This window comes from Triticum dicoccoides, chromosome 3A, assembly GCF_002162155.2.
Source record: "Triticum dicoccoides isolate Atlit2015 ecotype Zavitan chromosome 3A, WEW_v2.0, whole genome shotgun sequence".
In the NCBI taxonomy this organism is placed as follows: domain Eukaryota; kingdom Viridiplantae; phylum Streptophyta; class Magnoliopsida; order Poales; family Poaceae; genus Triticum; species Triticum dicoccoides.
In genome coordinates, this window is record NC_041384.1 from 558,147,367 (window position 1) to 558,160,059 (window position 12,693).

Consider the following 12,693-nt stretch of genomic DNA (forward strand, 5'->3'; position numbering starts at 1 on the left):
TTTATACAACCTGTGTGAACTTGCACGCAAGTGCATGGGGATAACAACAGAGACCTTTTAGCTTTGTCATGTCATATGTAGTTATCATTTATAGTCATGGTACTTTTTTTTTTAACTCTACGCATATAGCTAGGCTCTTGCATGAGAGCTCATTCCCCTCAATTTTTCATGTCTCTCCGTCACATAGGCAAAATTACCATGTAAGCAGGCTATAAGCGGAGGTGGATTAGGAGGAGGTGGATTAGGAGCACTCGGCGACTCCCCCATCCGAAATCGCCGCCGCCCGCATGCAGGCTTGGGATCCGTGCCACTTTGCTGAAAATCATTACATGCGGCGAATACGGCAACCACATCATAAGATGTAACAGTACATACATGTTCGTGGTCATTTATTGTACGCAAAAGCTAAATACCTGCCTGGTCGTTTGCAACAGGCGCGTACGACTCGGTGGCCGCTCGATCCAGATCGTGCACACGCCCCGCCGCCTAATATTTTTCTCCTTATTTGTTTCTCCCACACCGATCCTCCATCCATGTCCATCCATTTCCCATAGCAGCCGCCGCCCCGTGTTACTCGCTCCCGAGCGCCTCCGCGTCGCTCCTACCATCCAGCGCCGGCGTCGCCGGGTGAAGCTCGATCCCGAGCTGCGCGTCCCCCTCTGAACCGCTCGTTGGTCATCGGAGCCCACCGGTGAGTAGCTCCTCCTCCGCCAGTCCCTCTACTTCCTCCTCCCGTATCCTCCATCTCTCATCTTTCGTATTCTTTCTCGTAGCCATGGCAGCCCAGGAAGCTCCAGTTCAGCCGCCATCTACGGTGGAGCCAAGCTCGACCCAGAACGCCGCCACCCTGCCGGAGCTCCCCGCCACCGGATCTGCGCCGCCCCTCCTCGGATCTGTCCATCCATGCCGCTACGAGCCCCGTCTGCCATCGCGTCCTTCACATGCCTCCTGCACCGCCGCGGAGGAGCAGCGCCTCGTCCAGTTCGTCCGTTATCAAGACTTTGGAGTGATGTATGCATCAGGTGCGATTTGTTTTTTGTACTGCTAGAATAGTGTGGGTGGTAGTTGTTCCCAGAACCCACTAACATACCGGGCACTATGCATCTACTGTACCATGTAGATTGATTCACTGTAAGTGTGGGATTTACAACCTTCACTGATTATAATTAACAAGGACAAACACCAATTATAGTTCTATTCCCTGATGTAGTACTATAGTTTGTTTTGCGTTATTGGAAATTTGTGATACGAATGTGAGGTTGGGGAAAATGAGTGGCAATAATATCAGGTTTCTTTTTCTGGACCAGGTGTTTTGTTCCTTGTTTCCTTATTTTGTGGCAATGTTTAGCCTGGTAACTTATACGATGTTTAGCCTTGCAGATTCTAGTGTGTCAGCATGATATGTGTTCAACTTCGCATCACTTTTTGCTTAGCAAAATCTGTATGATTTTGTTTGTAATGTGTTAGCCTGTTTCGCTCTTTTTTCAGCATGGTATCTAAACTGTTTATCTTGACAATTCATATTTTTTAACTCGAATTTGTTTCCACTCAGCTTGAGCCCGATAACTTATACGATGTTAGTCTGGTAGCTTTCTACTGTATCAGCATAATAACACTCACTTTGATAGCATGTTTTAACTCATTTTATTTTTCAGCATGGTAATTCAATTGTTTTTACCTGATAATTCATATGTTATTTGGCCTGATAATTATACCATGAGTGGTAGTTTAACTTGATCTGCTTCGAACACTTTAACTTTACGTTCAACCTGATAACTTATGCAACTTGATGCTGATAAATTATAATATGTCAGCACGATAGGTCGTGATGTATCAGAATGGTTAACTCGGACTGCTTTTTTCAGCAATCATATTTTTACTTCATCTTGATGACTTATGCAGCTTGAGCCTGATAACTTATAATATACTATGTATCCCCCTGATAAGTTCAAGTATGTGGGCATGATAACAACCAATTTTGTTAGCTTGGTTAATTCTTTTTTTTCAGAATGGTACCCTAAACAATTTCTACATGATAATTCATACTTTTTAGCCTGATAATTCATACATTTTTGTCCTGATAATTATACTGTGTGTAGCAATTTAACTTGTTCCGCTTTCAACACTTATTTTTTTTACTTTCAACATGATAACTTATGTAACTTGAGACTGATAAGTTATAATATGTCAGCCTGATAAGTTGTGATGTGTCCGAATGATTAACTTGAACTACTTTTCAACACTCATGTCTTTACTTCCACTTTCACTTTTATTTCCCTATTTAACTCATTTTGTTTTTTAGTGTGGCAACTCCAATTTTGTTTCCACCTGATAATTCATATTGATTTAGCTTGATAAATTACATTATGTCAGCATGTATAATTCTAACCGCTTTCAACACTTATAATTTTACCTCAACCAAATAACTTATGTGACTTGAGCCTGATAAATACAAAATGTCGGCGTGATAACTTGTGATGTGTTACAATGTTTAACTCGGACTGCTTTCAACACTCATGTTTTACTTCATCTTGATGACATAGGCAGCTAGAGCCTGATAACTTCAAGTATTTCAGCATGACAACAACCATTTTTTGTTAGCTTGGTTAATTGAATCTATTTTTTCGGCATGGTATACTACCTGATAATTCATATTGCTTTAGCCTGATAAATTATACTGTGTGTATTGTTTAATTTGATTTTGCTTTCAACACTTTATTTTTACATTCAACATGAGAGCTTTATGCAACTTGATAACTTATATAGTGCCAGAATGTTTAACTCACACTCTTTTAGCTTGTTCAACTCATTCTTTTTTTCCAGCATGGTAACCTAAATTGGTTCTAGCTGATAATTCATACTGCTTTGGCCTCATAACTCACACTGCTTCGCCTTGATAACTTATAGTATGTCAGCATGCTTAACTCTACCCTTGTGATTTTGTGGTGACATGCATATGTGATCATATCTCTAGGTTTAGGAAGAATTTTACATAGTTAGCAGATTGATTATGCTAAATTCTCACCATGGCATGATGCAGGTTACCCAGCTTGCTAGGTAGTAGCAAAAACACTACAGTAGTGATGTAGTTACGTGGGTGGTTGCGATAATATCTAGTATTCGAATTGATAGTTGTCCATGAGTAGTTCAAACAACCGATGTAATGTTGCCAGTAAAAAAACATATGAACAATATGGGTAACTCGGGTAACTCTTTACAGAATCAAGTGATAACATTCGACCTATAAAAGTCATTGAAACGTTGCCAAAAACTTCCTGTTTAATTTGATGCCTGATAAGTCTGGTGTGAATAGATTGATAGCTTATGCATATGCATGGTAACTTTTGACCCCAAAAAAATCATTGGAACATACCAACATGGAATCTAGTTTCGAAGATCTCGTCGTGACAAAAATTTTATGTGAAAACAATTTTTCAATCGGATCAACGGTTTAAACTGAGGGCAGGCCTGGCGCAGTGGTGAAGTCCTCCCCACTTGTGCCAAGAGGTCCTGGGTTCGAACCAGCCTCTCTGCATTGCACTTTGCAGGGGTAAGACTAGGTTCCTATAATCCCTCCCCAGACCCCACCTTGTGTGGGAGCTTCTATGCACTGGGTCTGTCCTTTTTTATCAACGGTTTAAACTACAAAACATTTTCAAATTTGAATTTCAGAGAAATCTTGGTTGACGTCAGCAATTTTTGTCTTGTTTAGAACTAGTACTGGTGAGCCACCGTATGCATGCAAACTTGCACTGGAAATGGGATCGCATGCATGCATGCTGGGGGCAATCGTTCGGTACAGTCAGACGTTAGTTGTGCGGATCTATTGCTAACAGTCCTTTATTGTATGCAGTCTGTGAGGTACAGGTACAGGAAACCAGCCCGATGTAATTAATTCACTCCACCATCACCTACCTGTGCAGTCCCCTACTTGCACGCAAGCACTCCATATCCAGATCTGAAAAACTATTCTCCTCTCGCCGGCTGCTAGTGATTGACGCACAAACAAATTCCTCACAGTAGAAGTGGATTTCAGATTTGATAGTAGTCCTTTGAGGCCGCTGATTATCAATAATCTTGAACTGCTGTCCTTCTTCGGCGGAAGGAGATGAGCAGTTCAGTAGATCGGCTGGTGCAGCAACCACCCTGCGTCGAATCCGTATAAGTTCATTTGGTTTTGAAATGATTGATAAAACAGACCGCTTTACTAGTTGCAGATCTGTTTATCTTGATTTTTCTTTTGTCTCTTTGTACATCGAATCAAGATATAAGAGCCGATGAGTGCGCTGTCGGGATAGCTCAGATGACCGTCAAAGAGGGGCGCCAGCTTTCGATAGTTGCTGAAGCGGACGAGCTCGATTCTTCTAATGGAAGCACTGAGCAGCACGTCTCGACAGTTCTAGATGCAGAGCATGGGTCGAAATCATGGACTCCAAATCTTATTGACGTGGAAAGGGAAAACCGCGGCTGGGTTCGACGGTAAGTTTCTTCAGTACACGTCCGATTATTAGATGCACAAGTATAAATGCTTACGTATGCTTTGAATAGTGAAATAGAAAAATATAGTTCGGACACAGATACAACACTGAGAAACGCGGAAAAATCAACTGTAATATGATTATATATGTTCATCTTATTTTTCTGTAGTAAACCGAAAATTCCTAGGTTGTTGACACCGGTCATTAGTTTACCTTCTATGCAGACATAGGCACGGTTGGGGAGGGCGTGTTGGGGGCTCGGCTGGAGATGCTCTTAGCCAGTTGGCTTGTGTTTGGGGATCAGTGCAAGTTTAACCAGAATGATTTTCAATGTCTCAATATAGCAGCTGTGAGTATATATGTACAGTTTCACAGGGTGTTTGGTTCCAGAGACTTTTTTGTGTTGGGACTAAAAAAAATCTCTAAAAGTCCCTAGCAAACCAAACATGGGGGGCTTTTTTGGGACTTTTCGCTAAAAGTCCTTACAAGCACCTCCTTGAGAGTCTTTTTGACTAGAGAACCAAACACCACCTCAATCTGCCCAAGTGTCCATACACATTTAATTCCAGGCAGGGTGCACATGTCCGTGCAGAATCGAGCGCCTGATTCATTTATGAACTTCCTGGAAGTCATTTTTTATTATTAGCAAGACTCTCATAACGCATCTACAGGAAGTCTCCCATACAGTAATAATTTTATTATGTGCATAGTCGTCGCATACCTTAATCACAAACCAAGCATATATCTTTTCAAGTCACTTGTTGATTCATCTCTCTACTGTCAGTTATTTTAAGTTTGATTCGGTAACAATGACGAGAAGTTGTAATTCCCTTTCAGGCACCAGTTCAGTACACGTTGGAAGAAGGATTTGGAGAGACCGACCCCATGTGTTCAACGAAATGTGGAGTGTGGTTTTAAATGGAGATTCTTGGTATGGCGTGTGCGGACGTAAGTCGGTAGGAGAGAAAGAAGGTGACGAGGTTAACAACTTCCCATGCAACGGAAGCGTGAAATGATGTCATGGAATCTCACAATTAGCCTGTTGCAATTCAAGATCAGAGAAGTGATAGTATGTATCTCTGTAATGAATGAATAAAAAGAATTCTGCTCAGCGTATTATTGTGTCTTTTTGTCACTCGTAGTAGTTAATCAAATGGTATGTTAATTTGACAAATGCTTTGCCTGGACAACTAAGCTTTCTTCAACGAATCGACGTAGGTCGATGAAAAATCATGAAGTACACAGCTTTTTTTCTAAAAGGAGTACACAGCTGTTTCTTCAAAATGGGACATGGAGTTGAGTTGCATGTCAGACTAACGTACATGCATGGTAAAGTTCTGTGTTAAGGGTCCCACATGCATGCATGCAATTTCTAAACACAAGTTACTCCTAGTTCATTAATGCTTTGCGTGTCACTCCGGTGCCACAAAGCGTGATGGAATCAGCGGTGAAAATGTTTGGAACAAAGTGTGCATCCCTTTTTTTACTAACTTTATGCACCATGTGTCACACAACGAAAATGAAGAAGCTTTTTCCACTATAAATCAAGAGTTCAGTTCACCGCAGGGAGCTTTGAACTCTTGATTTATTGTACTACTAGAAAAAAAGAGTGTACATTAAGCAACCATTATCCATGGAGAAAAAAAGGTGGTAGATTGAGGAGCGTGGTGCATTGAATTGAAGCTCTGGTTGTTGGGCGTGAGCAGTTGAGTAGGATGCATGCACACCATGTCAGAAGTCAGAACATGAATGACACTTGCCGCTGGAGAGCTATACACGGCAAAAATCATCCAATACGCACAAAGCTAATATAGCGGATGGAATCCCGAGGCAATTGAATGAGCGAGATTACAGTGAGCGTAGTCGCCAGGTGCTCCAACGCATTTTCAGGCTATAAGCTTGCTATTGTACTAGCTCTAAAAATACAACCATATTAACTTATAAACGAATTGTGTATGGTGCCCTACGCACTACCTACTTTCAAGAACCAGATACAATCCCCTGCAATTCCTCACACCCCCCACCTCTGGTATTACATTATGGGACAACAGAAATATTAACACAAAATGAATGAAAATACACTTTGATTATCAGGTATATGCCGCCTATATACAACAGTCTCTTTGTCGGGATGCAAGTCCAACATTTTTGTGTGTTGTCAGAACCCAAAGGCTCCAGATCATCCCTAAACCTTTTGTTCGCTGGATGGTGAATCCTGGAGTGATCCATTTTGGCAGACAGAAAAAATGTTATTACAAAAACACTAAACAAAGTAGTACTACTAGAACTGAAGCAGTGGCTGTATTGAGAATTCCCAAGGATAAATTCTTCGTGGGAGCATAAAAAAGGGATTTTCAACATCCTTGGGATCATGTAATTTCTAATATTTATTATTTTCATGTTCAGGGCACAGCTGAAATTGAAAACTTAGCCCAAGCATAAACCTGATTGATTTTCAAGCAAAAGAGAGCAACTTACATCAACATGAATCTCCACTGGGAACAAATTTATGGCACCAGGATTGAAAGAGAATCTGGCAAATGCAGGACATAATAGCAAGTTATACAAAATTGTCTAGGTAAACATGACTGCCACATGGTATTAGAAAATGTCCCTAGTTGGCATCAGATATGTAGAAAATTCTAGTTTACTTCCGAGTCAATGTGGGCCAATTTCATTCCACTATCCTGATAAAATGTGCCATAAGCCTAATGTGCCATAAGTCAAAATAACAGTTTCAAGGCATTTATGTAGCATCAGTAACTGCATGCTTAGACATTATTATCACTTGCATATTCATAATAATTGCATATTATTTGTGAAAATCAGCATACACAAATAAAAAATATTTACCCTCGTGATAGTATAAGCCTCCATGCGTATGGAATGAAGAATTCCTCAGGATGACTTTCTTGCTCATATGTAAATCGTAACTGCGTAAACATCTGGAAAATACAGAATTGTATATTGTTATGCCACTCTAAATACCAGAATAACTTTTATATGGATGGGAAGAAATTTAACACCAAACAATAAGAAATATGAAATATGTCCACATGGCCCACATGAACCCCTACTCTATGATTAGAGTAAACTGCAGCAATGTCACAATACAAGTCTCACCTTCATTCCTTCCCCACGCCATGAACGGCAATTTTTATTAATGAGCTCAAGAACCTTGTCAACAGACCATTCCCCGTCTAACTGTTGCATGTCCATTCTACTGTTGAAGAAATCCAATACCTGCCAGACAAGTTTATAAGGCGGAATATGATCAGAATCAGAATCTGGAGGAAGAAGACGATGATGTGTTGTACTTTGTTGAGTTCACGAAAGACAAAAAGGTAACATACTGTGTATATATTCTCAAGCAATTCATTGAAACGAGGATGGTTCTTGAAGGGCTGAAAAACCTCTTGTCGATGCAATACAGCATACACAACCTGTTGATGAACATGTTAGAAGTAGTTTGGCTCTGCCTATCAGGTATACTGCTGTACTGGTAGCTAACATACCTCAGGATTTCTGGGTAATGCATATGTAAGGATTGCATTGATGATTTCCAGAACGATTCTTAAGAAGTCAGTGTATATGTGAAGCTCCGTTGACTGCAAAAGTACACCACTGTTTACAGATATGAAGGGAAGAAAAAAAAAAACAATGGTGCTGTTATGAAGCAAGATAACAGTAGAGTACCGTATCATCTGAAATGATGTCTGCTTCCATTTGATCAGACGTAACTTTGAGAGCCTTGTCATTTTTTAACTCGGCTAATTTGGCATACCTGAAGAATGGTAAATAAGCAAATGGACAGGTTAACTTGAATTAACTTTAATTAAGTGTAAAATGTGATAATGAAACAGGGAGAGATTGAGCTACCATACTTGCGAGAAAGCATGTCGAAGAGGCTAACCAGCCTTTGAGATGCATATGCACTCAGCCTATGCGCATGAGGACCCATGTTTGCTAGAATTGCAAGACAGTTCGTGTGAAGGTAGACATCCTGCAAGTACACATAAGCTTGTCATTAGACTTAACCAGAAGTAGTTTGACATGCAAAAGGAAGCTTCTACTAAGGTATGATCGGAAGTCTTCCTTGCAAAAAGGATACTTCTAGGCGAGTGTGACATGCATCAATTTCCCTGAACAACAAAAACAAAATTTTGTACATACTCGCAGCTTGGAGAGGTTGTACTTGATGGTTCGGATTAGTACTACGACCATCAACGATCCCAGAGAAGTTTGATGCATGAGGCGCTCCTGGTACCAAGGAACGCTAGGAAGCACCTAAAAAGTGAACACTAAATCATGAAAGAATTCATTAAATAAAATAAACCTAGTTAATTTTCTTACCAATTTGTGCACACTAGCATTGAAGGTTGAATCTTGACTAAGTATCAGGAGAATTATCAACAGCATGTAGATCTGATTGGAAGTCTTCCTTGATGCATTGTAGAGCATTTCCAAAATAGGCATAAGCTGTCGACAAAATCCGAGCTATAACTCAGGCAGTCGACAAATGATATTTGTCAATATATGTAATCAAAGGCTAACCTTACATGTAAAGTATGTGTTGGATTATTACTTTAGCTATTACTCCTTGGTTTTAATATGTATTTCCCTATTTGGACTTTGCTTTCTAATGTTTCATGCTGACTGCCACGGAGTCACAGATTTACTATGCCAATGCATGGAAGGATGGGAATGAAAAGAAGTCATGGCGCAACTCTTACTAGTGAAAAACATATTAACCACTGATATATTCTCTCACTAAAAGGGAAAAATAGTTTAAATGCAACTGTTTTATTAATTCAAAGCATATTCCGTCCAACTATTAAATGCCCACATGCTCCAACAAGAAGGGTTACAAACATAATTGCAAGAAAACATACCAAAGTATCCAAGTCTGTTCGAACCAGAACATACTCCTGAAAATCGCAGTTCCCATGGACCAGAGAATAGAGCAACAGAACTGAGCTCTCATCTTTTAAGCATCTGTATGGATAGTGGAAACAAATGAATTACACACCACTAAGGTCTTTTGGTACATAATAATTTACATCCTGAAACAAGATGAACATACATGATCCTTGAATAAAAATAATGATAGGTCCTAGATAATGGGCCCACAGAAGATGTCAAGATATCTAATTTTAAAACATTAGTTTTGAAATTACTCACAGCAGTCTCATTACTACCATTAAACCCTGATACATGACTCCATTTTGGAATACGGCGTTAACTGTTCGGTGTTATTTATAATCTACACATGACCAAAATTATCGCTAAGTGCAGTGTTGTTTTTATCCATCAAATCTGATATTAGACCGGAATCATTGCTACATTTTCGTTTGTGAAGAAAAAGGAAATAATCTCACTGTTTTCTGCCCCAGAAATATTTGGTTAAATTCCACAAATCTAATAAATAAAGTACAAGCATATCACTGAACTAGCATGATGATGCATTACTTACGTGCCAAGAGCATCAAACAGCGATGCAAAAGACAGCCTGACAACGGGTCCATTTTGAGCATTTCCCTCAACATCGGCATGATCAACTGCAGCATAATTCATTTCTGCAACTGTTAGTGATACATATGACTATATGAGTGCCACAATTTCTCTATATTGCAGGTGCATCTTACATTGAATGTCTTTAGCATTGTTTAGTGCCTTGCAGTAAGGGTTCTCATGAAAAGCTGGTGCATCCTTGACATTGGTATTTGAATCACTCATGTAGACACTGTCGGTTGGAATGGACTCATTCATTGATATGCATTTTCGGTAGTGGATCAGAATAAGCAGAACAAGTAAGCTGTTATCTGCCAATTGACTTGTCGCACCTTCAGCGCTTGCACTTACAAAATAGTTGAAAGTATAATATGGCAGTAGTACAAAATTTGCTGCAAAACCAGATAGATGAGTAAATTCAAAGATGTTCCATAACTGAAACATTTTCGTGGTAGGGAATATAAGGATGATTGAAGTGTACATAATAACTTCCTGAGTAAGATAGTAGGGCCTGTTTGGTTAGTGTACTAAGGTTACCAGCATTTGCCAACCTTTTTTATGCCAAACATGAGTAAGGTTATGCAATCAAGATGGGTGCCACTCTCTGCTAGACTTAGGACGATCAAAATTGGTGGCACACATTGCCAAGCTAAGGGAAACTTTCCAGACCCATGTTGCAGGAAAGGAATATTGTCGCTAGTGTGACTCTGAACCAAACATGTGATTAAGGGGCTGTTCTGTTCCCAGCATAAGCCTGCAACGCCTAATTGTAGGCATGCAACAATTGCTTATGTGGGTATTTTGATTGGTGACATAGTTGTGTCTTACTATCTCACGTTCGGTCAAAACTTAACAACTTGTGGTGTGGCAAAGTGTGGCATGGTTAGTAAATCAAAGTTCAAACAGCCAGGCACTGAATTTTGGCAAATAATACAGTAGTCACAATAAAGGTTTAAAATGGCATCGCATCATCTATTATAACATAAAAGATATGAGAACTACAAAAAACACATTCTAAACAAAAAAATAGCCATAAAATGAAAATGTTCAGAGTATTGGCATCATGTGAAGGAGTTGCATTAAAATGCCGTCAATCGTGATGATACAAAAACTATAAGCAATTTCTGTGGAGAAGATAACCCGCATTACCAGCTGCTGAGCCAACTCGTTGCAGAACACCAGGCCCACCGTCATCAGAGAAAACAGGGTGTGAACCATTTGAAGGAATTTGTGGTCGCCTTACAAAATTAAGTAGTAACTTTTGAACAACCGAAGCTACTATGGAACTGTCCTGCAGAAGACAGATGTGGCAAAGGAACGCATCCCAAATTTAGCTCAATAATATCTATAAATAAATCATCATATGCAGATTCCATTTTTACCTGAAGCATAGCCGCATCAATGAATGGATGCACATCTTTTGGTTCTGGAGATGGTCCAGAACATAATTGAGTCGACATAAGGACTAGCATCAAGTTCAGAAGCTCGTGATGTAGGTAGCATGACTCTGGACTGCATATAGAGATATTAAAACAGTGAAGTTCAAATGGCAAACAAGCATTTTAAAAGGAAAAACCAGATAGGCATACACCATCCATCAAGATACCTTACATCTACACTACCAATGTAGTTCAGCACCCCCTTCATCAGAAAATACTCCACACTTTGGTCTAGAGGAGCAGGGAAATATAAAATGTCGTTAGAGTTTACTATATCGGCCATACAAAAAACATTCATAGTGCATTTGAAATTTTAATGATCATTACCAGAAGGAATATTTTCCAGCCCCTTTTCATCCTTGTCGATGTCAAGGCATAGCTCTTGCCAATTATCCGCCTTGGCATTCTCAATAATGAACTTGAGAAATATGGATGATATATAGGCAGCATTGATAGCCTTTCTATAGACGCTAGAAGATACAGAAGAAGCAGATGTGCACTCTTGCAAACACCAAACCAAATGGATCAAGATCTTTGCAAGATGCTTTGTATGATAGTTGTTCTGCGCTGCACATACACATAACCCAGATTGTGAGACCAATGAGCCAAAGATAATTATGATTTAATTACAGGAACTAATCATACAAGTTCTGTCGAAGCATTGGAACCATAAGGTTAACACTTAACAACTGGTATAATCAAGTAAAATATTTAGGGATGAACTACAGCACGATGGCACTTGGCGCGATGCGAGCGATACCACGTGATATGCCCACATCACTTTGTGTCATTCACGTCACAGCAGCACACTCAGCCGTGTGGGGCCTGATCGCACGTGCCCAGCACGCCACACTGTGCTACGGGGGCAGCGAACTTTCACGCCCTAAAAATCTCAGAATACTTATATCATGCAAGTGGCTCCAGTAACATGAAACCTTATTTGCAGGAATGTAAACTGCACTGAAAAGATGATTCACAGTAAGTATTTACTACTTAAAAAGATTGGGTTGGTGATCGTGGTATGACACGCCTTCCCCTTTCACCTCCCTAGAAAATATCTAACATGTTGCACTTCTATCCATATCAATGTACATAAAGGTGTTAAAGTGGAAGGTAGGCATACCATACTAACAGGTACTTAAACATACAACTCTCAAGCATCCATAGGATATGCCTACCTTCCATTGTAACACTCTGAACACAACAATCAGCAATGGGCCAAAAAATGTACACACCTATGGGCAGGTGTTTATGAAAGCCCACCT

General features: G+C 39.9%; 2 protein-coding genes across 6 annotated transcripts in view; one reads left to right on the forward strand and one right to left on the reverse strand.

The window, feature by feature from the left end:
- Positions 1-431: 431 nt before the first annotated feature.
- On the forward strand, positions 432-5,613 carry LOC119269168. 4 transcript variants are annotated; one of them, XM_037550942.1, is made up of 5 exons: positions 437-691; positions 774-1,022; positions 4,266-4,479; positions 4,703-4,827; positions 5,316-5,613. In XM_037550942.1, exons 2-4 carry the CDS (start codon positions 776-778, stop codon positions 4,791-4,793), a joined length of 552 nt encoding a protein of 183 aa, XP_037406839.1. In that variant the 5' UTR covers positions 437-691; positions 774-775; the 3' UTR covers positions 4,794-4,827; positions 5,316-5,613. The 4 variants fall into 4 exon arrangements, 2 of the variants coding, with proteins under 2 accessions (XP_037406839.1, XP_037406838.1); XR_005133487.1 differs by lacking the exon at positions 4,703-4,827 and having other exon boundaries at positions 432-691; positions 774-4,159; XR_005133488.1 differs by lacking the exon at positions 4,703-4,827 and having other exon boundaries at positions 442-691; positions 3,854-4,479.
- A 659-nt stretch (positions 5,614-6,272) lies between these two features.
- LOC119269169 (dymeclin-like) overlaps positions 6,273-12,693 on the reverse strand; it is a 7,945-nt gene continuing 1,524 nt past the window's right edge. Inside the window, exons 2-18 of one of the 2 annotated variants that reach the window (XM_037550943.1) lie at positions 11,756-11,995; positions 11,596-11,659; positions 11,372-11,501; positions 11,139-11,280; positions 10,124-10,381; positions 9,952-10,036; positions 9,371-9,473; positions 8,832-8,975; positions 8,652-8,765; positions 8,363-8,481; positions 8,175-8,262; positions 7,994-8,086; positions 7,832-7,921; positions 7,602-7,721; positions 7,332-7,423; positions 6,957-7,011; positions 6,273-6,693 (exon numbers count right to left, since the gene is read on the reverse strand). In XM_037550943.1, the coding sequence (XP_037406840.1) occupies positions 6,664-6,693; positions 6,957-7,011; positions 7,332-7,423; positions 7,602-7,721; positions 7,832-7,921; positions 7,994-8,086; positions 8,175-8,262; positions 8,363-8,481; positions 8,652-8,765; positions 8,832-8,975; positions 9,371-9,473; positions 9,952-10,036; positions 10,124-10,381; positions 11,139-11,280; positions 11,372-11,501; positions 11,596-11,659; positions 11,756-11,995 (1,967 nt within the window). In that variant the 3' untranslated portion in view covers positions 6,273-6,663. The remainder of the gene's footprint in view (positions 6,694-6,956; positions 7,012-7,331; positions 7,424-7,601; positions 7,722-7,831; positions 7,922-7,993; positions 8,087-8,174; positions 8,263-8,362; positions 8,482-8,651; positions 8,766-8,831; positions 8,976-9,370; positions 9,474-9,951; positions 10,037-10,123; positions 10,382-11,138; positions 11,281-11,371; positions 11,502-11,595; positions 11,660-11,755; positions 11,996-12,693) is intronic. The other variant, XM_037550944.1, reaches the window with a different exon arrangement.